The sequence below is a fragment of the Bombina bombina genome, chromosome 6, assembly GCF_027579735.1.
Source record: "Bombina bombina isolate aBomBom1 chromosome 6, aBomBom1.pri, whole genome shotgun sequence".
In the NCBI taxonomy this organism is placed as follows: domain Eukaryota; kingdom Metazoa; phylum Chordata; class Amphibia; order Anura; family Bombinatoridae; genus Bombina; species Bombina bombina.
In genome coordinates, this window is record NC_069504.1 from 840,876,485 (window position 1) to 840,902,059 (window position 25,575).

At 38.0% G+C, this 25,575-nt stretch overlaps 1 protein-coding gene across 3 annotated transcripts in view; it reads right to left on the reverse strand.

The window, feature by feature from the left end:
- Positions 1-25,575, reverse strand: part of LOC128663750 (DENN domain-containing protein 1B) — a 348,668-nt gene that overhangs the window by 175,063 nt on the left and 148,030 nt on the right. For all 3 annotated transcript variants that reach the window (XM_053718233.1, XM_053718234.1, XM_053718232.1), the window contains 7 exons: positions 23,348-23,401; positions 22,355-22,465; positions 13,647-13,747; positions 10,439-10,484; positions 10,220-10,321; positions 5,992-6,117; positions 5,721-5,822 (listed from right to left, as the gene is read on the reverse strand). In XM_053718233.1, the coding sequence (XP_053574208.1) occupies positions 5,721-5,822; positions 5,992-6,117; positions 10,220-10,321; positions 10,439-10,484; positions 13,647-13,747; positions 22,355-22,465; positions 23,348-23,401 (642 nt within the window). The remainder of the gene's footprint in view (positions 1-5,720; positions 5,823-5,991; positions 6,118-10,219; positions 10,322-10,438; positions 10,485-13,646; positions 13,748-22,354; positions 22,466-23,347; positions 23,402-25,575) is intronic.

The following is a 25,575-nucleotide window of genomic DNA, read 5'->3' on the forward strand; positions in this document are numbered from 1 at the left end:
GATTTGGGAGGGGGGGGAGGGTAGGGTATTGAGGGGGTAGGAGTGTAGCATATTGAGGGGGGCAGACAGCAGACAGTACCCAAGATGGCAGCAAATAGGTAGAGGGGGAGGGTTAGAAAGCTGTATGGGGGGATCACGGAGGTTGGGGGCTAAGGGGGGATCCATCATTGTAGAATAAATCTTAAAAAAAAAAAAAAAGACTTGTTTTAGTACTGGCAGGCTTTCTGCCAGTACTTAAGATGACGGTGACAATTGTGAGGTGGAGAGGGAAAGGAGCTGTTTGAGGGGGGTCAGGGAGGGATCAGGGGGTAGGATGTGTCAGGTGGGAGACTGATCTCTACATTAAAGATAAAATTAACCCTACAAGCTACCCAATTAACCCCTTAACTGCTGGGCATAATACAAGTGTGGTGCGCAGCGGCATTAAGCAGCCGTCTAATTACCAAAAAGCAATGCCAAAGCCATATATGTCTGCTATTTCTGAACAAAGGGGATCCCAGAAAAGCATTTATAACCATTTGTGCCATGATTGCACTAACTGTTTGTAAATATTGTAAATTGTGAAAACGTTAACGATTTGGCGGTGAAATGGTGGCATGAAATATACCAGAATGGGCCTAGATCAACACTTTGGGTTGTCTACTAAAAAAATATATATATACACACATGTGAAAGGTTATTCAGGGATTCCTGACAGATATCAGTGTTACAATGTAACTATCGCTAACTTTGAAAAAATGGTTTGGAAATAGCAAAGTGCTACTTGTACCTATTGCCTTATAACTTGCAAAAAAAAGAACATGTAAACATTGGATATTTCTACACTCAGGACAAAATTTAGAATCTATTTAGCATGGGTGATTTTGGTGGTTGTAGATGTGTAACAGATTTTGGGGGTTAAAGTTAAAAAAAAAGTGTTTTTTTCAATTTTTTCATCATATTTTATAAAAAATTTTATAGTAAATTATAAGATATGATGAAAATTATGGTATCTTTAGAAAGTCCATTTAATTACTAGTGGGATATTCACTCCTGGCCAGCAGGAGGAGGCAAAGAGCACCACAGCAGAGCTGTTAAGTATCACTTCCCTTACCCATAACCCCCAGTCATTCAACCGAAGGGAAACGGAAAAAGAAGATAACACAAGGGTATAGAGGTGCCTTAGGACTATACAAAAAAACTGCCGTCTTAATTTGAATAAGTGCGGGTCGTGGACTCAACATGCCTGGACAGAAATACATTTATCTGGTAAGCATAAATGTTGTTTTCTTTCCTATGGCATGGAGAGTCCACAAAACATTCTAATTACTAGTGGAAACCAATACCCAAGCTAGAGGACACAGAATGAATAGGGAGGGAGAACAAGACAGGTGGACCTAAACTGAAGGCACCACCGCTTGAAGAACTTTTCTCCCAAAAGAAGCCTAGGCTGAGGCAAAAGTATAACATTTGTAGAAGCTTGGCGTTTTGACGAGACGCTATCAGATCCAACTCCAGAACCCCACACCTGAGAGTTATCATTGTGAAAACATCTGGGTGGAGAGCCCACTCTCAGGGATGAAAGATCTGCCTGCTCAGAAGATCCGCCTCCCAGTTGTCCACCCCTGGGATGTGGATGGCAGACAGATGGCAATCGTGAGACTCCGCCCACTGGAGAATTCGAGTCACCTCCTTCATGGCTAAGGAACTCCGAGTTCCTCCCTGGTGGTTGATGTAAGCCACCGAGGTGATGTTGTCCGACTGGAATCTGATAAACCAGACCAAAGCTAGTTGAGGCCAAGCTATTAAAGCATAGCAAATTGCTCTCAACTCCAAGATGTTTATTGGAAGAGACCACTCCTCCGGAGTCCACAGACCCTGTGCTTTTAAGAAACCCCAAACCATTCCCCAGCCCAACAGGCTGGCATCCGTGGTCACAATCACCCAGGAATGCCTCAGGAAGCATGTGCCCCGAGACAGATGGTCCTGTGAAATCCACCATGAGAGATTCTTGTTGGGGGATCCAAATTTATCTTCTGCGAGAGATCTGAGTGGTCCCGTTCCATTGACTGAGCATGCATAGTTGCAGAGGTCTCAGATGGAACCGAGAAAAAGGAATGATGTCCATGGAGGCAACCATCAGTCCAATCACCTCCATGCATTGAGCCACAGATATACGAATAGCAGACTGGAGAGAGAAGCAAGAAACATGAAGTTTGGATTTTCTGACGTCCGTCAGAAAAATCTTCATGGACAGGGAATCTATGATTGTTCCTAAGAAACACACCCTTGTATCTGGTACAAGGGAACTCTTTCCCAGATTCCCTTTCCACACATGGGAACGTAGAATAGACAACAACATCTCAGTATGAGATTTTGCTAGATGAAAAGATGGCGCTTGAACTAGGATGCTGTTTAGAAAAGGCACCACAGCAATACCATGGGACCTCACCACTGCCAGAAAAGCTCCCAGAACCTTTGTAAAAATTCTGGGAGCTGTAGCAAGGCCAAAAGGAAGGGCAACAATTTGGAAATGTTTGTCCTGGAAGGCAAACCTTAGATACTGGTAATGATCCCTGTGAATGGGAACATGAAGATACGCGTCCTTCATATCTATGGTCATCATGAACTGAATCTCTTGAACCAAAGGAAGAATAGAACAAATGGTCTCCATTTTGAAGGACGGAACCCTGAGGAATTGGTTGAGACACTTTAGGTCCAGAATAGGATGAAAAGTGCCCTCCTTTTTGGGAACTACAAATAGATTTGAATAGAATCCTAGACCCTGTTCCTCTAGAGGAACTGGAACAATCACTCCCAGGGATGATAGGTCCTTTACGCAGTTTAAGAAGGCCTCTCTCTTTATCTGGTTCCCAGATAACCATGACAGGTGGAATCTGTCCCTGGGAGGACAAGATTTGAATCCTATTCTGTAACGGTGGTATACTATATCTATGGCCCAAGGATCACATATCCAAGCCTGCCGAAAAAAAGAAAGCCCCCCCACTTGATCCACTACAGGATTTGGGGCAGTCCCTTCATGTTGATATAGAATAAACGGAAGGCTTCTTGGCTTGCTTCCTCTATTCCAAGCTGACTGGACCTCCAAGAAGACTTGGATTGATTTAACTTGGAGGAGGAAGAGGAAGACTTCTGTCCCTTAAAGTTACAAAAGGAACGAAAATTAGAATTCTGGCGTCCCTTAGGTCTATTCTTGTTATCCTTAGGTAGAAAAGAACCCTTTACACCTGTAATGTTAGAAATGATTGGCCTGGACCAAACAAGGGCTTACCCTTATAAGGCAAAAGTCATCGCACCAATAAGATGCTGCCATCACAACTATAGCAATACTAGAAACAGGTTGCCACTGTAATCCCTGATGAATCTACATCTTCCAAAAAAAGCCTCAAGCTTCTTATCCATGGGATCCTTTAAAGAACAACTATCTTCAATAGAAATAGTAGATTTCTTAGCCAGAGTAGAGATAGCTCCCTCTACCTTGGGCACTGTGCGCCAAGATTCACGAAAAGCATCAGCAACAGGAAACATCTTTTTGAAAACAGAGAACGGAAAAAGGAATCCCTGGCTTATCCCATTCCTAAGTTATGATATCTGCCATACAGTCTGGAACTGTAAACACTTCCACCACAGATGATGGTACATTTCCTATTAAGCTTACTAGATCTCTTTGGATTCTTCGCAACAGATGCATCAGATTCTTCCAAAGTAGCAAGAACCTCCTTCAAAAGAACTCGAAGGTGTTCTAACTTAAATCTGAAATTAATCTACTCTGAATCTTCAGAATTGGTAACTACAGTATTAGAATCGGACAATTCCCCCTCAGAAGCCACTGAAGAATCATCCCCATCAATATGTTTAGATTTCCTCTTACGCTTACCAGTAATCTTTGGAAAAGCTGATAAAGCTGCAGAAACAACAGAAGTAATCTGTGCAGCGAAATCCCTAGGTAATAAAACACCCCCAGGAGGTTGTTGAGAGGAACCGCATGGCACTTCATGTGAAGCTTGGGAAGCTTGAGGGGAAAGCTGAGGCGTTGCTAGGATAATACTATCCTGAGAGACATCTTATCTTTAAACATTAAAGTTTTATTTAGACATGAAGAGCAAAACTGTATAGGAGGAATTATCTTAGCCTCCAAACACAATAAGCATTTTTCAAAAGAATCAACTTCAGCATTAGTGTCCATAATTGGGGATTGGTTCTTAGCAATTAACAAAAATTTAAATGCCAAAAAACAAAAACAAATTAGATTTATTTATTTGAAGCAGTAAAAACATACCTAATAAATAAACACCTAAAACCCTCAGCTCTGCTGAGGTCTTACCCTTCCAGAAGTTGTTATCCCACTAGCACAGAAAACCGGACAAACACGGAGCAAAGATCGCCTCCTTGTTACCGGAACAGCCCAAATCTACTTGAAAAACAACTGCAGGCAGAGGAAACTGCAACCTCCGCACTCACCACGGCAAACTCCGATCTGAACAGAGAAGCCTAAAAAAATTGAATTGCGAAAAAGCGGTCACGTGACCGCAATAGCAAAACAAAACTGCGCCAAACAAAAACGGTGCAAAAACCGGCAGCCACAGCAAAAAGTGATTGGGCCAAATAGGCTGAGCTGAAAAACGATTGCCCCCAAACAATTTAAAGCAAACACCTGTTATACACTTCATACCCTCTCCATCTCTGAGCCCCAATAAAATATGATGCCTCCACATATAAGCAGTGCCCCTAAAACAGTATTCAAATGCTTTCCACAAGGATTTAACCCCTATGGTGCCGGTACCTTTAAACCTAGAAGAGAAAGTACTTACCTGTGGATCCTGCTATGCCAGGCAGGAGATGTTTTCTGAGGTGTGGCAGATTCTCCACTTCTACCAGGGACTTATAGAAAGGAAAGAACAGAGTAACCAACCCTGGCTTTCTATAATAGGGGTAAGCAATAATGTTAGAAGTTAAGCAAAAACCACCTTGCCCATTTCTAACTGTTAATTGCCACCATTACTCTTACTAAAGAGATTGACATGGACACAGCTAGACCCCAATCCTTGCTTGCAGGGAAAAGTACCCATAAAAGGATTAAAAAATATTCATACACCATCTTCACCATCCTCCCGTGATCAAGGCAAAGAGAATGACTGGGGGTTATGGGTAAGGGAAGTGATACTTAACAGCTCTGCTGGGGTGCTCTTTGCCTCCTCCTGCTGGCCAGGAGTGAATATCCCACTAGTAATTAAAATGTTTTGGGGACTTTCCATGCTATGGGAAAGAAATTGAAAATTGGTCTGGTCACTAAGGGGTTAAGTAAGTTCTATGAAATCTTGTGAGATTTCAGTGAAATCTCATAAGATCACAGCAGAGGCAAGACATTACCTCAGCACTGCTGATGTGGATTGGCTATAAAAAAAATTTCTCAAATTGGCGATGGACAGCAGGTGAAGTATAACTGTTTACACAGCACTTACTCTGGTTAGCTGAAGAAATTTTGAGGTAAATGTCTTCCTTTTTTTACATCAAGATGCTCAGGAACAGGGATTTAAAGAAAAACCAAACAAAAAAACGTAAAACATTTTCACATGCCTTCTTTTCGAAGAACCAAAGAAGAAAACTGATGTCCCTTTAAAGATTCTCTCTCTAAAAGTATTATTTTTTTTGTCGGTCCTTTTGCATCTGTCTCATTTTATTTGGAATTAGTGACACACATCCTTTCCCTACTTCCAAACCTGTGTAAAAAGCTGGAGATGCACCGCGCTCTGCAGAAACTGTTTCATCTCGCTACACTTGTTATCCAGAAAGGTTTCCTGACAGAACGAGATTGGTTCTCCCTGTTTAAATAGAAATGAAAAGTCATACGATAGGGAAAAATAAGCAAAATGGTAATAGAATTTAGGAGTTGTATTAGATTTTGTAAAGCAGTGAAGAATTTTTTAAAAATGATACTGAATTCAAAATCCAAATTTTAGGAGTGCAAAGATTATATGCTGTCGTACTCACTGGGGTGCAAATTAGTGCATCTCTATACCCCCCGAAGAGTAACGCTTGAGCTCCTAGGAATGCACGAGACACACTATCACCCATCAGAGCTGACTGTTTCTTGAGTCGAATTTTCAGAAGAGAGACCTAAATGGTGAAAAATGGGCACAATTACTCTTTAGAGAGGAGACATACAGATATTTTTTGCTAAAGGAAGCGATACACACATACAAACTTTGGCTAATATTAAATAAAAACCCATTTATGAAGCAACAATCTGGTGAAAAAGATTTGCTGCAACGTCCCCAGCTCACAAATCGTGGAATTCATAAAGATTTGTATCTGACCCTTTTCAGAGCTGGAAGTGGTTATATCTTGGGACCTTTAACTTCCTTCAGCAAAATACCACTTCCTCTGTCAAAAATCCCGGCATCACAATGATGTGTTGTTTTTTTTTTTTTTTAAAACAACCACATTACAAAACAAATGAAAACTAGAGAAACGTTCAAGAACTTTATAATAAACCAAAAAAATAAAGGGACAGTCAACACCAGAATTTTTATGGTTTAAAAAGATAGATAATGCCTTTATTACCCATTCCTTAGTTTTGCATAACCAACACAGTTATAAATAATACACATTTTACCTGTGTAATTACCTTGTATCTAAGCCTCTGCAGACAGCCCCCTTATTTCAGTTCATTTGACAGACTTGCATTTTAGCCAATCAGTGCTCACTCCTCGGTAAATTCATGTGCGTGAGCTCAATGTTATCTATATGAAACACATGAACTAATGCCTTCTAGTGGTGAAAAACTGTCAAAATGCTTTCAGATTAGAGGCGAACAATAGATAAAGGCGCCAATGGTGCAGATCAATGGTGAATCTTATAAACTTCTGACAAGGGATGAATACAGGGTACTCACTTGTATGAAAGGCAATCAATTATGCCTATAGAGACAGGCTGGATTTCTACAGCAGTCCAGCTAGCTGATCCAGGATAACTCCAAAGTGCAGGGGGTCATCACACCCAAGGTATATACCAGCAGGGTATGAGAGCAGGATACTGGGGTCAGGGATTCTCACCCTAAAAGTAGCGTAGCATAGAACCATACACAGCACATCGAGTTGGTAAAGTTAAAAAACTAATTTATTATAAAAATTATAAAAATACACAACTCATGTTAGTGCCAATAAAAGTTATGGCAAACAGAGAAACAGTGCGACGCGTTTCTCAGTAAAACTGTTTCCTCAGGCATGTTTCTTACCTGTTACTTTCATCCTTATATAGGGCTACGCTACTAACACCCCCATTCTCCCACCCCCAACAATTAAAGCCCACAGGACCAATCAGGACCCTTCGTTTGTACACACCCACCCTGCTGCAATGTTATTTGTAGTTAAAATATAACTAATAAAACGTTTTGAAAATGTTTATTGTTATCCCCACCGTGTGTTCAAGCAGTGTGTGTAAAGTCAGTACTTCTATTATAATATTACAAATCTTTTAACTTGGATTACATATGATTGCCATTGTTCGTAAAAGCTGTATCCTGATAGGTGTAAGAATCTGTCAATCAACTGTCCTCTGAAGGGACCAAATGTAAAGCCATTCGCGTCTGCCCAAACCAATCACTTCTTTCGCCGCTATAGTGTGGCGGCCAATAAGAATCACATTACGGGACAACACCCGTAGTTGGGCCAATACCAACGCATGTACTGCCATAAAAGCCATCCTTGGTCTGATCTTTATAGTAAAGCCCGATTGGTCCTAATATGTGTTGACGAAAAATACGTCACATATGTAAATAAACAAAAACATATGATTATCGTAAGCCGCCCCATATCTATATTTGCGTGATCGCTACAAGGGGCTAAGTGTTGACGGCCATTTCTACCCCACACTCAAAAAATAAAAATGATAATGAAATTAAATAAGGCTAAATTTGGCCTTGTGACGTTAATGTATAATATGCAAAATGGTCCTAGAAGTAATAGGTGACTATGTTTTGCATATTATACATTAACGTCACGAGGCCAGATTTAGCCTTATTTAATTTCATTATCATTTTTATTTTTTGAGTGTGGAGTAGAAATGGCCGTCAACACTTAGCCCCTTGTAGCGATCACGCAAATATAGATATGGGGCGGCTTACGATAATCATATGTTTTTGTTTATTTACATATGTGACGTATTTTTCGTCAATACATATTAGGACCAATCGTGCTTTACTATAAAGATCAGAGCAAGGACGGCTTTTACGGCAGTACATGCGTTAGTATTGGCCCAACTACGGGTGTTGTCCCGTAATGTGATTCTTATTGGCCGCCACACTATAGCGGCGAAAGAAGTGATTGGTTTGGGCAGACGCGAATGGCTTTACATTTGGTCCCTTCAGAGGACAGTTGATTGACAGATTCTTACACCTATCAGGATACAGCTTTTATGAACAATGGCAATTATATGTAATCCAAGTTAAAAGATTTGTAATATTATAATAGAAGTACTGACTTTACACACACTGCTTGAACATAATGGGACATAATACTCATATGCTAAATCCCTTGAAAATGATGCAGTATAGCTGTAAAAAGCTGACAGAAAAATATCACCTGAACATCTCTATGTAAAAAAGGAAGATATTTTACCTCACAACTTCCTCAGCTCAGCAAAGTAAGTTCTGTGTAAAAAGTTATACTCAGCTGCTGCTAAGCTGCAGGTAAAAAATTATTTTTAAAAAAATGAAGAAATGAACAGCAGCCAATCAGCATCAACAGTGCTGAGGTCATGAACTCTTTTACTGTGATCTCATGAGATTTCATAGTAAACTTCCTTAAACTGAATAGGGAAATAAGATGAGTGTGCACGAAAGCTCACTCCCTTAGCTGTCCCGGGACAGACATACTGATTTGCTGCTTAGAAGTCCTTTACAATGGGATGTGGCTACTGAGGAACTTTTGAGGTAAATTATCTTTCTTTTTTACATAGAGATGTTCAGGTGATAATTTATAGTCAGCTTTTTACAGCTATGTTGCATCACTTTCAAGTGTTTCAACATTTGGGTATCATGGCCCTTTAAGGCAACTTTGTCAATTAGATGAGACATGACTGAGAGACTTTACACAAGCAGTTGCACAGTTCTAAATCCTGCATGTTTAGTAAAAAAAATTGTGACCACATCCTAAAGAACCCGTAAGACCCACAGTCAACAGCTCTTATGTTTATGAGATTACTGATGTACTGATGTAACAAAACACACATGCTAATATTTAAAGGGACATGAAACCCAAACATTTTCTTTCATGATTCAGATAGAGAATACAATTTTAAACAACTTTCTAATTTATTATTTAATTTGTTTTTTCTCTTGGTATCATTTGTTGAAGGAGCAGAAATGCACTACTGGTTTCTAACTAAACACATGGGCGAGCCAATGACAATGATCTTTCATATATAAACCTTTTAGCAAATAATAACAAGAGAATGAAGCAAATTAAATAATAGAAGTAAATTGGAAAGTTGTTTAAAATTGTATTTTCTATCTGAATCATTAAAGAACAATTTTGGGTTTCATGTCCCTTTAACAATAACACGTCTCTCAAGAAGATGTTTTATCACGCATTTGTTGATTATTCAAATCTACTGCATTTATTGGTCCTTTAAAGGGATATGAAACCCAACATTTTTCTTTCATGATTCAGATGAGCATGCAATTTTCAACAACTTTCTAATTTACTTCTATTATCAAATTTTCTTTGCTCTCTTGGTAAATTTTATTGAAAAGCTGGGATTTAAACTTAGGAGCCGGCCCATTTTTGGAGCACTATATAGCAGCAGTTTTGCAAGAATGTTATCCATTTGCAAGAGCACTAGCTGGCAGCACTATTAACTGTCATGTAATGCTCCAGATGCCTACCTAGGTAGCTCTTCAATACAGAATATAATAGGAAGGAAGCAAATTTGATAATAGAAGTAAATTGGAACCTTTTTTTAAAATGGTATGGCCTGTCTGAATCACGAAAGAACATTTTTGGATTTTATATCCCTTTAAGTTCAAATCATTTGCTGTAGGTGTTACCCATGCATATTGTTAGCACTGATTAAAGATAATCATAAGAAATCATTTTTGCAACAGTAGAATCTAAGTAACAGTTTCTAGAAAATTAAGTGTTTAAGGGATAGGTGTACAGATGATATATATGGGATCAGGCATACATCTTAATGTGGACATAGAAAACATGGATCTCACCACATGTGAGGGAAGGTTTTGCAGGTCCTGAAATGGATCCTCAAAGGTGTTTGTGTCCACATTAATTATCACTACATCTTCCAGACTATTAGTGTTAAGTCTCTGTGGGAAAGAAAGTCAGGGAGCATTTGTGTTATACTCTGGACTTTGGATCTTGAAAATATATAAAATCTAGGCCCTTATATTAGATGTGAATTTTTTTATATAGAACTCACTCACCTCCATCAAACTGTTGTGTACTCCAATCAAAAAGGGCATGGGGGCACTGAGAAGAAAATGATGGGATGTTAAGGAGATATAAAGAGACTTTGAGAGATGGCAACAGACAAGAACATGTATAGAAAAAGTGATACAGGCACTGATCTAAAGCTTTTCTCTGAAGCAAGATGATCTAAGGAATCTAATCAGTATGGCGAGGTGCCTCAAAAAGTTTTAGAAACTCACATTTTACCTTGAGAGAGATGTTTATCTCACTATGAAGGGTCTGTATGTGAATAAGACTCCTACATTACAAAATAAGGTCTAGAAAGATTTAAAGCGATTTCTCTCCATGCTCACAAGTTGTTGACCATTTGACCCACAGAAAGAAGCAGGACGATTTAATGGTCATTAAACACAAACTTAAAGGGACACGGAACCCAAATTTTTTCTTTCGTGATTCAGATAGAACATGCAATTTTAAACAACTTTCTAATTTACTCCTATTATCAATTTTTCTTCGTTCTCTTGCTTTCTTTATTTGAAAAAGAAGGCATCTAAGCTATTTTTTGGTTCAGAACCATGGAAAGCATTTGTTTATTGGTAGGTGAATTTACCCACCAATTAGCAAGAACAACACAGTGTATTCACCAAAAATGGTCCGGCATCTAAACTTACATTCTTGCATTTCAAATAAAGATACCAAGAGAATGAAAAGAATTTGATAATAGGAGTAAATTAGAAAGTTGCTTAAAATTGCATGCTCTATCTGAATCATGACAGAAAAAAATTGGGTTCAGTGTCCCTTTAAATATCCTTTAAAGTGTTTAAATAAACTGAATAAGTTCTGGGGGATGATGTATCTAATGGTTTTCAAGGCTACAATTTGTACTGAATTTTAAAGGTAGTGATTTATTTACATGTCTGGTGCTCTATGCCAGAGAAAAAAGGATTAAAAAAAATATATATATTTATAAAGGGTAGGAATATAAAGAGATATTGTCAATGACCAGCACCAACGGCACCTTTTATTTTTTGCATTGTAGTCAACTTTTTTCACAATCAAATTGTATGGTCTAGAAACAGCGGCATAAGATGTTAGGAGAATATACAGTATGATATACTTTTAAATAGTCATTGAGCTGGGTCAAGAGTGTAATGTAGAAACAATGTGATGTAGAACAGGTATATGCAAATCTGTTTCTAAAGGGATTGCAAACAGGCAGGATTTCATAACTTCTCATTATGGGCAAGGGTTAATGTCCCTTTAATATACAGATGAAAGGAGAATAGCCAGTAATTTTTAGCTGTAAGGATAATATATAGTATAATATACTCTTAAATAATCATCAAGCTGGGTAGAGAGTATAATGCAGAAACAAAAAGTGATGTAGAATGGGTGTGTCCAATGATTTCCATGGGATGCAAAATTGCAGGATTTCATAATGGACAATGGTTATGTGATCAATATGTCTGAACTTGAATAATTTAACTCTGCTCCGATTGGGAAATCCTGATTATTTAGTATGTATTTAACCTTCTAAAACTTGATTTGTACACTCCTGATAACTTACAAGTGGAAACACAAAGTGGTGCTTAGTTAGCTAGGTCACTATAGAGCATGTACAGCTAAAACACAGAAGCAAATGGTTACATAAAGACTAACAAAGATGGACGTAAGAACAGGGATGTATTTACAGATATACAGACCTATAGTCACTAGAATAAGGGCTATGCATGAATGAGTTCTCTAATCCTTATGTTATACTAGGAAGGCTATTAATCAATCTGTGGGATGTTACACATTAATACAAGCTATTTAAAGGTTTCTCTCACCAAAGACCAAGTTGCCATCATATTTTTAAACTTATAGGTGAAAATTATTATTTTTATATTAAAAAGGAATAATGTTGGGGGGGGGCATGTCTGGGCAGGGTCCATGTTAGCAAGCAAATACTAATAGCTCCAAGTATAGCTCAGATAAGTCACTGAGGAACAAGGTCTTGGTTGAGGGAGTATTTGAGTTGGTGGCTACTGTCCTCATAGAACTCAATCCTGATGAGGTACTGTATATTTACTAATTTGCTGCCACTCCAAGTCTGCTACCATAAAGATTTAACTTCAAGTATAATTTGAGTACATCAGACATGTGCTTGAAAGGATGATACATTGCTCTCTCTTTTCGCTACCACTTTAATGTTGTTGTAGCACTTATTTTTAAGAGTTTAGGATGAAGATATATTACACAATATAGTCTTGCTATATTAGTTAGCACAGATTCTAGAAAATGATTAATGTATATTTGCCTTCTCCAAAATAGTAAAATTATGGTTACATAGCCTAAGCTATTAGTTATTTTCTTTGACGGTATCCTACATAAAGTTGCAAGAGGAATTTGGTCCCATCTATTTACATGCAAGCCTGCCAAGGACTCTGAGACATGTTTTCTATATACAATGCCTTACATAAATATATTAGCACTGCTATTTTTATAAATGTTATGCAATGAAACTATTTGATGCCGCTTATGACAGTTTGTTATAGGTATCCCCCTTACGGTGTATCCTCTAGTGAGCCCTTTAATTAATTTAGACTTAGTTTACTTTGACTAAGAATGTCTCATGCAGTATTAGTAATTTCTGTCAGATGTGTGCAGAGCTGATTTTACACACTAGTATTCATATAGTAACTGTATGCTTGCTACACTGTCGGCGGCCAAGACAATGAGACAGCAAGTTAGCTTTCTCCCATTTTTTGTTTTGGGAGTCAGATTGATATGACAAATTAGTACTAAGATTCTGCACATTTTTGTAGATAGGTATTGCTATACTGCGCATCTCTCTAGGGGAAACCGAGAGTGTTATTACCATATATACTACTCTGGGCAGTAATAAGTTAGTTCCCTCTTTTTCTTGGCTTTGGCAAAAATGAGCTGACATGTTAAGTCAAGTTGCCCTAGTTAGTTCTCAACTTTAATGATATTGTGGTATAGCTAACTATATGCACAACTTAGTTCTGGGCTTCCCGTTACATAATGGCCTCTTATCCTAAATGGCTATCACTTTATGGGTGTATGTGAATAATTAAAAGAAAGATCAAGCGTAACATAATTTCCCTTCCAACCTTTGTAATAATATAGACAAACAAGTAGATAAAGTACTATAAAGAAAGACAGAGGTGGATATATAAATTAACACACAAAAACTGAGGGTACTGTATAACTCCAGACCTGCAGTAATCCAGGAGGTGCGGTGGTAATGTGGGGATATAGATGTGCTGCCAGTACATTGGATACAGGAGAGCCGCAGAGGCATGAACACAGGCTGTGAGCTGTCAACAACCATGCAGGGAACATAAGGGAAACAGGCATAAAAATGTGAATGTAACATACAAATGACAAAGTTATTACAACATTTCTGCTTTGAAGGCATAAAACGATTCGTATTGAAACTTAAATAGATCAGAATATGCCTAATCTTTAAAATGAAAGTGTATTCAATTAAATGTAATGCCCCATAAAGGACTAGATTACTAGTGGAACACTAACAGTTTCGTGCAAGCGAAAATGGGTGTTTGCGCGCCTCAGGTTTTTCATTTATATTAAAAGTTGAAAGTAAACAAAAACGCTTGAGCGCAATTGAAGATAATGCGAGTTGGGTTAGCGCAACCTCAGAGCTAAAGCGAAAACCACTTTAAGGGAAGACAAGAATATATACGTCTAGATTACGAGTTGTGCGGTAACAGGGGTGCGTTGCTAAGTTGCAGTTTATTGTCACCGCTCACTTTCCTACAGCGCTGGTATTACAGGTTTTTATCAACCAGGCGATAACAGGCAAGAAGTGAGCGTAAAGCAAAATTGTGCTCCACACTGCACTCCAATATACCAGCGCTGCTTAAGTGAGCGGTGAGCTGGTTATACGTGCTTGTGCACGATTTCCCCATAGACATCAATGGGGAGAGCCGGCTGAGAAAAAGTCTAACACCTGCAAAAAATCAGTGTAAAACTCAGTAACGCAGCCCCATTGATTCCTCTTTTTGATTTTTTTTTTTCAAATAATTTTTATTGAAGTCATAAAAAGATACAAAATATGGGGTAAGCCCCAAACCATTTACATATCCATGTTTACATAGTATAGTTAGTAACACAATATATTCACTTATCTCAAACGTCACTATACCATGTGGGCTGTCTCGCAGAAAGACTTCGGTTTTATTATAGAGAATCATTAATGTAAAATAGTCGGTAATGGTCCTCTCCCAGCTATGTAAGGAAAAGATTAAGATATCTGTTCAACTAAGGATAGGGCTAGGGAGGAGGTAGCTCTATAGTTTTATGGGGTAAGGGGATGCAGCGGGCAAGAGCCGCTCAAATTAGAGTAGGGGGGGATGGAGGGGGGGGGTGGAGGACGGAGCCAATTATTATATCAAGTTTATAGGCAAAAGCTGCTTAAGGTATCATAGTCTATATGTTTAGTTAAGGGACTATCAATAAGAGAATTAAAGGTAGCTCTTAAGAAGGTTATGTGGAAGGGGGGGATATTAGTATGTATGGGATATAAGGGACCTCTAAGTGAGCTCCTCTCCTGGGGAAATGTCAACTATAGAGGATGTGGGAAAAAGGGGAAGGGATATGACCCGCAGACAACCAGTACCGGCGGGAAAGGGAGGAGAGGGGCTCAGTTGTAACAGAAAGTGAGCTGTGTAGGCAATGTCTATCGTAGATATATTTTCTAACAAGCAAGACATACTATAATGTATCTATAATAACAACACCAACATCTATAACCTCGCAGCTAGTAACTCCCAAAATTGCCACAACTAGGCTTAGGGATAGTTAGCGTATGTAACACTAGCATTTTGCAGTAACATTAGTAGTTTATAGGACTATAAGCCAATATGCCCTAGCATGATAAAATTATGTATCAGAGTTCACTATCGTAATAGCAAATAGAGTGGTTTGGAAACATATTAAGTGTATGTTGATAGTGGGGCTTTACAAGTGAAGCACCCACTGCAATATAATCGTGAGTTAGACAGGGAGTCTAAGTGCTGGAGTGAGTCTGGGCTAGCTGCAGAAGCCTGCAGGGCTGTATTCAGAGCTTAACTGTTATTGTATGGAGGCTTAAACCTAATCTAACCCCAATAGAGCCAGGCAATATGTGACACGAAAATCTGTATGTTAACTGCAAAGGTGATATGTTGTAGTATGGGGCGACTTAAAAAGCAGTTACAATTAATGACCTGTTCTGTCATGTAGTCTAAATGTTTCGCTGCTAATGGCTGAATTTTATTGCTTGTTATGAGTACAACTCACAGCTGAAGAGTACCACGTGGATATTAAGATCAGTATACCTAGGGGTAAAATAGAAATCTATTAAGCAATACAGGCGATTACTACCAAGCCATAAGATAACATAGGAGCAGGGGTAAAAGTAAATGATGGCACCTTAATACTATTAATGCTAATGTCTCAGTACTGACTCTGATACAGGAAGAGAAACCAAAGTAAAGGTCTAGAGTGACAAGTGGGTTAGGGAGTGTCAAATCAAAAAAATAAAACAGAGACATATATACACCCTGTACATGAGGAAATTATGTCATCCCAACACTACGCCCCTTTTTAAGAAAGAGCTGTCATTAACTAATATGAGATAGTTAGTTGATATAGAGCAGTAGTGTTATTTACAGCATATGCAACCAAAATAACTATTATAGGTGAAAGCAAAACGATTATAAAGTGCAACCATACAGTGTGTGAGATAAGTCCATAAATTGGGGGAGCCAAACATCAGATATTATAGCCCTCTTCAATATACTCGCTGGGGTAACTGAGCTCTTTTGAAACAATATCTGAAAACATACAGGTCTTATGCTATAGATAAATCAGAGACCAGGACATCAGACAATGTTATCATCATAGAAGGTCCAAGTATCCATAGTGAAATGTTTTGTAGAGGGAGAACAACTAGTTCATACTGCGGAAACTAGGTAGAAGATGAGCTGTAGGAGTAGGTGGAAATCTGCAGAACATTTGATGAATCTATATTGTCTCAACCAGACCGTCTCTGTAAGGCCTTCAATTAATAAACTTACTGCCCTTGTTATGAAATGAGGCATAAAATACAGCAGGAGTGGTGAGTTGAACACAGTAATGAGGGAATGTTCTCTGTTTCTAAATTGAAAGCATCAGGTGATTAACACATTTATAATATTGATAACTAGATGAAGGACGCCACTAAAGTCTCATAGATGTTGAAATCAAGCACAAGGGGCTAATATAACTTCAGTACGCGTCCTATCAACATAGCTCTCCCATGTTATCCCTCTCCCGATCGTTGGTGAACTGCTGAAGAAATGAATCTCAGACATTGCTCAATGCCAGTTTCAAACATTATCAGGGTACTGTTATCACCCCAGGTCAATAGGCACCGGTGGTTGTATGCCCCCTTCATGTCAGATTGAGGTTTATGACTGCCGTTGTTAGACGATGATCCTCCGCTCACTCTCAGAACTGCCAAAGTATAAATGTCAGTGTTAGCATCACTTGCTAAAAGGACAGCCTCAGCTACTTGATCTACGGTCAAAGCATCACATCGTTGTACACTCGGATCAGGACTATCTATAGCTCCATATTCACTGGGCTCCCATTCCTCAAGATCAGGGCATATCTCTGAGTCCGCTGTAGAAGCCCGTGGTAGGTGAGTCTGGGTTTGTCTGACGTAGTGCCGTACTAATTCAGCTGTAGCGAGGTTGGGCTGTGGATGTTTGCATTGTCGAGAGGGGTCTATTAGATCTATCATATTAGAGCTCTGGTCATCCCCGCTGCCTACTTCCCCCAAGTCAGACAACTCACCTCCTCCTCTTGGCGATATACTGGAACCGTAACTTTCAGGCACTTCTCCGTTCTCACATGCCACCAATGTGTCCCTCTCAGGTGAACCAGTTGCTCTCAGCTCCCCAAGGAGTGAATGATAATGTATGTCCAGTGAGAGAGAGAGATTTCGTAGCGCGGCGACAACTTGGGACTCCATAGATAAACTTAAGGCAGAGTTAGTATACAGGAAAAATATATCTCTGGGTGTAGCTGTAAAGTGTATATGTCCTCCAAGATGGCGGCCCGTCTCCTGCACTCGTCTCCTCAGGCCCAACGATCTCTATGCTGCTTCTACGTACAATATTCTATTTTAGCAGCTGATATCTAGTGCTCTTTACATAAGGGCTTAAATAGAAAGACATAGCATAATGTAAGGCTCCGTGGTTAGGTTAGTATGGTGATTAATTCAGTCCATCAGCAGGAGCTCTGTAGAGACACGACTTGCTGCTTCGGCTGCTGGCTCCGCCCCCCCCCGGGGAAACACATTTTATGTTTACACCTAACACCCTAACATGAACCCCGAGTCTAAACACCCCTAATCATACACTTATTAACCACTAATCTGCCGCCCCCGACATCGCTGACACCTACATTATATTTATTAACCCCTAATATGCCGCCCCCAGCGTCGCCGCCACTATAATAAACATATTAACCCCTAAACCACCATACTCCCGCATCGCAAACACTAGTTAAATATTATTAAACCCTAATCTACCGCCCCTAACATTGCCGCCACCTACCTACATTTATTAACCCCTAATCTGCCGTCCCCAACATCGCCGCCACTATACTAAAGTTATTAACGCTTAACCTAAGTCTAACCCTAACCCCCCCCTAACTTAAATATAATTAAAATAAATCTAAATACAAATTCCTATCATTACCTAAAAAAATCCTATTTAAAACTAAATACTTACCTATAAAACAAACCCTAAGATAGCTACAATATAACTAATAGTTACATTGTAGCTAGTTTAGGGTTTATTTTTATTTTACAGGCAAGTTTGTATTTATTTTAACTAGGTAGAAAAGTTACTAAATAGTTATTAACTATTTAATAACTACCTAGCTAAAATAAATACAAATTTACCTGTAAAATAAAACCTAACCTAAGTTACAATAACACCTAACACTACACTACAATGAAATAAATTCCCTACATTAAATAAATTAAATAAAATTAGCTAAATTACCAAAAAAAACAAACACTAAATTACAGAAAATAAAAAACACATTACAAGATCTTTAAACTAATTACACCTAATCTAATAGCCCTATCAAAATAAAAAAGCCCCCCCAAAATAAAAAAACCCTAGCCTACAATAAACTACCAATAGCCCTTAAAAGGGCCTTTTGCGGGACATTGCCCCAAAGAAATCAGCTTTTTTACCTGAAAAAAAATACAAACAACCCCCCAACAGTAAAACCCACCACCCACACAACCAACCCCCCAAATAAAAGCCTAACTAAAAAAATCTAAGCTCCCCATTGCCCTGAAAAAGGCATTTGGATGGGCATTGCCCTTAAAAGGGCATTTAGCTCTATTGCAGCCCAAAGGCCTAAACTAAAAAATAAACCCACCCAATACACCCTTATAAAATCCTAAAACTAACCCCCGAAGATTCACTTACCGGGAAAAGTCTTAATCCAAGTGGCAAGATGTCCTCAACGAAGCCGGCAAAAGTGGTCCTCCAGAAGGGCAGAAGTGGTCCTCCAGAGGGGCAGAAGTGGTCCTCCAGACGGGCAGAAGTCTTCATCCAGATGGCATCTTCTATCTTCATCCTTCCGATGCGGAGCGATTCCATCCAAAAGGATTGAACTTCAATCCTATTGGCTGATCCAATCAGCCAATAGGATTGAGCTTGCATTCTATTGGCTGATTGCATCAGCCAATAGGATTTTTTCAACCTTAATTCTGATTGGCTGATAGAATTCTAAGGGACGCCATCTTGGATGACGTCATTTAAAGGAACCTTCATTCATCGTTAGCCATCGAAAGAAGAGGATGCTCCGCGCCGGATGTCTTGAAGATGGAGCCGCTCCGCGTCGGAAGGATGAAGATAGAAGATGCCGTCTGGATGAAGACTTCTGCCCATCTGGAAAACCACTTCTGCCGGCTTCGTTGAGGACATCTTGCCACTTGGATGAAGACTTCTCCCGGTAAGTGAATCTTCAGGGGTTAGTATTATGATTTTTTAAGGGTGTATTGGGTGGGTTTATTTTTTAGGTTAGGCCTTTGGGCTGCAATAGAGCTAAATACCCTTTTAAGGGCAATGCCCATCCAAATGCCCTTTTCAGCGCAATGGGGAGCTTAGTTTTTTTTAGTTAGGCTTTTATTTGGGGGGTTGGTTGTGTGGGTGGTGGGTTTTACTGTTGGGGGGGTTGTTTGTATTTTTGTTTTCAGGTAAAAGAGCTGATTTCTTTGGGGCAATGCCCTGCAAAAGGCCCTTTTAAGGGCTATTGGTAGTTTAGTTTAGGCTAGGGTTTTTTTTATTTTGGGTGGGCTTTTTTTATTTTGATAGGGCTATTAGATTAGGTGTAATTAGTTTAAAGATCTTGTAATTTGTTTTTTATTTTCTGTAATTTAGTGTTTTTTTTTTGGCAATTTAGCTAATTTTATTTAATTTATTTAATTGCATTTAATGTAGGGAATTTATTTAATTGTAGTGTAGTGTTAGGTGTTATTGTAACTTAGGTTAGGTTTTATTTTACAGGTAAATTTGTATTTATTTTAGCTAGGTAGTTATTAAATAGTTAATAACTATTTAGTAACTATTCTACCTAGTTAAAATAAATACAAACTTGCCTGTAAAAGAAAAATAAACCCTAAGCTAGCTACAATGTAACTATTAGTTATATTGTAGCTATCTTAGGGTTTATTTTATAGGTAAGTATTTAGTTTTAAATAGGAATAATTTAGGTAATGATAACAATTTGTATTTAGATTTATTTAAATTATATTTAAGTTAGGGGGTGTTAGGGTTAGACTTAGGTTTAAAGGGTTAATAAATTTAAAATAGTGCCGGTGACGTTGGGGACGGCAGATTAGGGGTTAATAAATGTAGGTAGGTGGCGGCAATGTTGGGGGCAGCAGATCAGGGGTTAATAAATATAATGTAGGTGGCGGCAATTTCCGGAGCAGAACATTAGGGGTTAATAAGTATAATGTAGGTGGTGGCGATGTTAGGGACAGCAGATTAGGGGTTAATAATATTTAACTAATGTTTGCGAGGCAGGAGTGCGGCGATTTAGGTGTTAATATGTTTATTATAGTGGTGGCGATGTCTGGCACGGCAGTTTAGGGGTTAAAAAATGTATTATAGTGTTTGCGATGCGGGAGGGCCTTGGTTTAGGGGTTAATAGGTAGTTTATGGGTGTTAGTGTACTTTTTAGCACTTTAGTTATGAGTTTGATGCTACAGCTTTGTAGTGTAAAACTCATAACTACTGACTTTAAAATGCGTTAGGAATCTTGGCGGTAGAGGGTGTACCGCTCACTTTTTGGCCTCCTAGGACAAACTCATAATACCAGCGCTATGAAAGTCCCATTGAAAAAAGCCTTTACGACATTTACGTAAGTTGGTTTGCGGTAAGGCCAAAAAAGTGTGCGGTACACCTATACCTGCAAGACTCGTAATACCACGGTCGTAAAAAAAGTTAATCTAGCCGATAGTTTTTTCCACTATCTTTCTTCTGCTCACGAGTGATGTGAACATCAATGCACGTTCATTCACCATTTACATGTAGAGCATTGTAAACACTTCCAGTTTGTGCTTCATGTATTTTTATAGAAACAATAATTTTACTACTAAAGTGTGGCTCTGACTCTATTAATACCCATACATGTCTTGTATAACTTATGGTTATCATCAGGGGTGTAAAAATATCATTCAATATTACCCATCCATTGCAAATTATTTTTCTATGACTAGCAGACTGTTGAAAATCTGAACCCTGATGTTTATAATTTTTCCTTGTCTGTATTTTAATATATATTTTTTATTTATCTCACCTAAAATTTTTGGGATGTTTATAGGAATAGATATATAGGTACTTTGTGTGTGTGTGTGTGTGTGTGTGTATAATAAAATCTATATACTGTATATAATAAAGATAACATTTTCCTGATTGTGAAAGATTTACAGTAAATACACAGTAAAACAAATTATTAAATATTATTATAGAATTATTATTTAGACATATATATATATATATATATATATATATATATATATATATATATATATATATATATATATATATTATAGCCCTTTACAGTCAAATATATGGCCGTATACCATATAACTTTGAACCCTTATAACTTTCTTTTATTAGTATTTATATGAATGTTTTATCAGTCAGTGTTTATATGAATGTAACAGTATATTTTAATGTATTTATGTTGTGTTTGGTGAGACTTTTTTTAGCCTTAACTCTTTACGTGAGGTCTTCAGTCACGTTAAATTTGGTTGCGCTTGAGCAAACCCGTTTACTTTCACTTGCAATACAAAAGCAAATTAACACGCCACTTGTAATCTAGCCCTTAGTTGGTATATATTGTTTAAATTGCAATTTAAATTTAAATAGCATAAGAGACTCATGAACAGAAATTTCTTGAGATGGGGTATACACCTCAGCAAATAATTTGTTGAAAAATTTATTTAGTGATCTGATTTTGTAGAAACTGTCATAATCTGCACATATAAATACATTTGTTAACAGTTTTGCGAAACAGCTCTGAGATCACGGTAATGATTGTAGCGTAAATCGTGACTGGGCTCATGCGATCACGCTCTACTTGTAAAATGAGCGCAATTTAACCTGCGAACAAACGTTTGCGTGCCACTTGAAATCTAACCCTATGTATGTACTGTATGTAGATAGATGTTTGTAGGAAATAATCTATAGGTGAAAATATATAATATGGTTAGTTAGCAGATGGTAAATCTATAGGTGGCAGTATTACAAATTAAAATAGAATAACTTTTAAAAAGCTTCTTCCCAACTAGGGTTAGAACTTATATATAGCTTTGGAGTGAGGTAGATGCAGGATATGCTCACTGTGCTTAGCTTGCTTGAAGTGATGAGTATCCTCCGCTCAAACAAAAGACTGGAATATAATTGCAGCATTGTCTCCACATTTACAGCAACCATGAATTCTGTGAGATTCCTCTGCGGAAGACATGAGTTATCATCAAGAGTAACTGACAAAAATGAAAAAAAAAGGAGAACAAAAAATATAGGAAATGTAAATGGAATAACACAGGGTCTTCAAGAAGGGAATAAGTGAGTTTGTGTAGTTAAAGGGACATTGAAGTAATTTTTTATTAGCTCCTAAAATAGGAGATATCATAATGAAATATTTATTTGTGCCAGTCTTGCAGAAGTGTGGCTTTCTCAACCAATAAGCATTAGCAGGAAAGCCACAAAGAACACAAATGTATTATTTTACATGTAAATTGTCTTTCTCCACCATTAAGCATTAGCAGGAAATGTACAACTGATTGCCTTAACTGTTTTGCAGACAAAAATCTATTTGCTATATGTTTATAGATGACGTAATTTCACATGTCTGATAACATTTTTGGCATAAACATTTCCTTTAATGAAACGTTAAAGAAATGGGGTGAATGTCCCAAAAGTGAGAGATCTAGGCTGAGGCCATCAATGAATGTGATCCCAACTACAGACATTCTCTAACCAGGAAGAGTTACCTTATAAAAGTTTAATAAGTAAGATATATGAGAGAGATGTGCAAGACTATTAGACAGTAAGAAATGTCATTAAAGTGAGCCATTGCATTGAAAGGAAAATGAGAACAGCAGAGATAGAAAATATGATAGAATATTATAGAAATATTAAGCAACATAGCAAAAGAAACAAAGCTTAAGAGTTGGACCTTTAGAATGAAAATTAGAGATTTGATCTTTGAAAGACGAAGTAAATATGAGATACTTGGAAATGGTAGCTACTTAAAAACCCTGGATGTATCAGTGAATATGTAAGAGTGATGAAAGGCCACAAACCCACAGGTAGATATCCATCAGTACTTACATTTTCTGGAATTGACGGAAGCTGATATGGATCTGGAACAATAAAATAGGACAACTGGCAACACAAAAGGTTAAAATAGATAAAATATTAGTAAGAGCCAACAAATATTAAAACACAAATATCTGTATTATACAGTGACGTGCAGTGACGTCAGAGGATGGTGAGGCAGGGGCTAGGATACGCCTTCATTCTTTAGATATCCTTTGTTGAAGAAATAGCAATGCACATGGGTGAGCCAATCACATGAGGTATCTATGTGCAGCCACCAATCAGCAGCTACTGAGCATATTTAGATATGATTTTCAACAAAGAACATCAAAAGAATAAAGAAATTTAGATATTAGATGTAAATTGGAAAGTTATTTAAATTTGCATATGGGTTTCATATGGGTTTCATGTCCCTTTAAATGGTGTCTTGGAAAACTGGTCAACTTAGTAAACATCTGATTTTAGTCTAAAAGGATTGTAACAGAAACTCTTGCCAGATAACACAATGCTTGCTCTGATTATGAGATCTAGAAATCCATGCCCATTAAAATATGTTTAAAACATACTTTTTACTTTAATGCTGCAAATTATGCTTATAGATTATTTCATTACATAAGAGATGAGAGTCAGAGGGGGAGGAAGAGAGACAGAGAGAGAAAGAGACCATGGGGGAGAACAACACATAAGGAGAGAGATGGATAGATAGAGAGACACACACACACACACACACACAAGGGGGGGGGACCACTGCATTTTAAAGTAATAAAACAGCAGAGCTACAGAGAGTTCAGAAAATTAGTCTATAATTTAGTGTGAAGTACAGAGGCAAGCTGCTAAGTTAGTGGGTGTAAAGTTTGAGTAAACAAAATACAAAAACGACCCTGCTATAAAAGAGTAAACAAACACTAATCCACATTCATTAAATTATCATTTTAACTAACAGAATCTTTCAGTAAAATCTTACTTTAATAAGATGTGGGTGAAACACTGCTCTCTGTGCCTCTCTCCTGCTCTGTAAGGATTCAGGAAGTGACGGTGGCACATTCCACTGCACTTAGAGGGGAAGAACAGAACTCTCTTTTTCACTTTAGCAAAGCTAGCAGGTTCACAGGACAGCAACACAATATATGAAAGTTGTTTTTTTGCGTTTTTGTTTTGTTTTATATGATTTAACATCCAGCCCCAACCCTATGTTCCACTTACTAATGCCTCTCACCGGATTGGTTCAGTCCAAATAGGACTGCCTCAAATAAGCAGTTAATGAGCCATGCAATGATCTTAACCACTTGCATCCAGTAGATGGCGCAGCATGTTGTGTAATGGTGGGCAGACCTGATTGTGCCTCTTCATTGCACAACATATAGCTGTGAGAAAAAAAATGCTGGGGGAAAAAATTTACAATTTTTTTTTTAAAGCCAATAAAAAAAATATATTTTTGCCCATATGAGAGGTGAAGCACTGCCTCACCTGCCTCTAGTGACTGCACATCACTGGTATTATAAATACATTAAAAACAATGTGATGGCAATGGTTACAAAGCAACACACGGTGCTACAAAGCCTGACTGGTTTTGCTCAAAACTATGGTCCACTAGGTAGAGGCAAAAACACTTAACATTGCTGAGCTTTGAAACCGTCTGTCATAGGTTCTTGCCAAAAGCATCCTCAGAGGCAAAAACATCAAAATGGTAGAACTTAGTAAAAGTATAAATTTCCAGTGGCCCCAGACGACTTAGAAATTTGACTTTTTCTTTAACATTGAGTGGACTACTAACTTTTACCCTCTGGGCTTGTAGCTTTTAAGTCCTGACTAGTAAACCATAGTGATATTTTTCCACGTATATATATATATATATATACACACACACACACATACATACATACGCATACACACACACACACACACACACACACACATATATATATATGTATATATCTCGATAAAAAAGCGTATGAGACCTTCACAGCGCTAAACTATAACACAAAGGTTCTATACAACATCACAGTGTTATAAGATATGATGATTTGTTAGTTAGGTTACAATCAATACCATACAGTAGCAGTGTGTGAAAAATGGTATACAAATAATTGATATACACTGTGTTAAGTGCTATTAATCAAACGCACATATCCGTAATGAGAATAGCAGTCTTTTGATTAAGGCGAGCCTAAAGTTCGAAGTAAAGAAGATTGTCAGAGTATCCCCGTGTAGGCAAATATTCTACTTACATAAGGTAACAA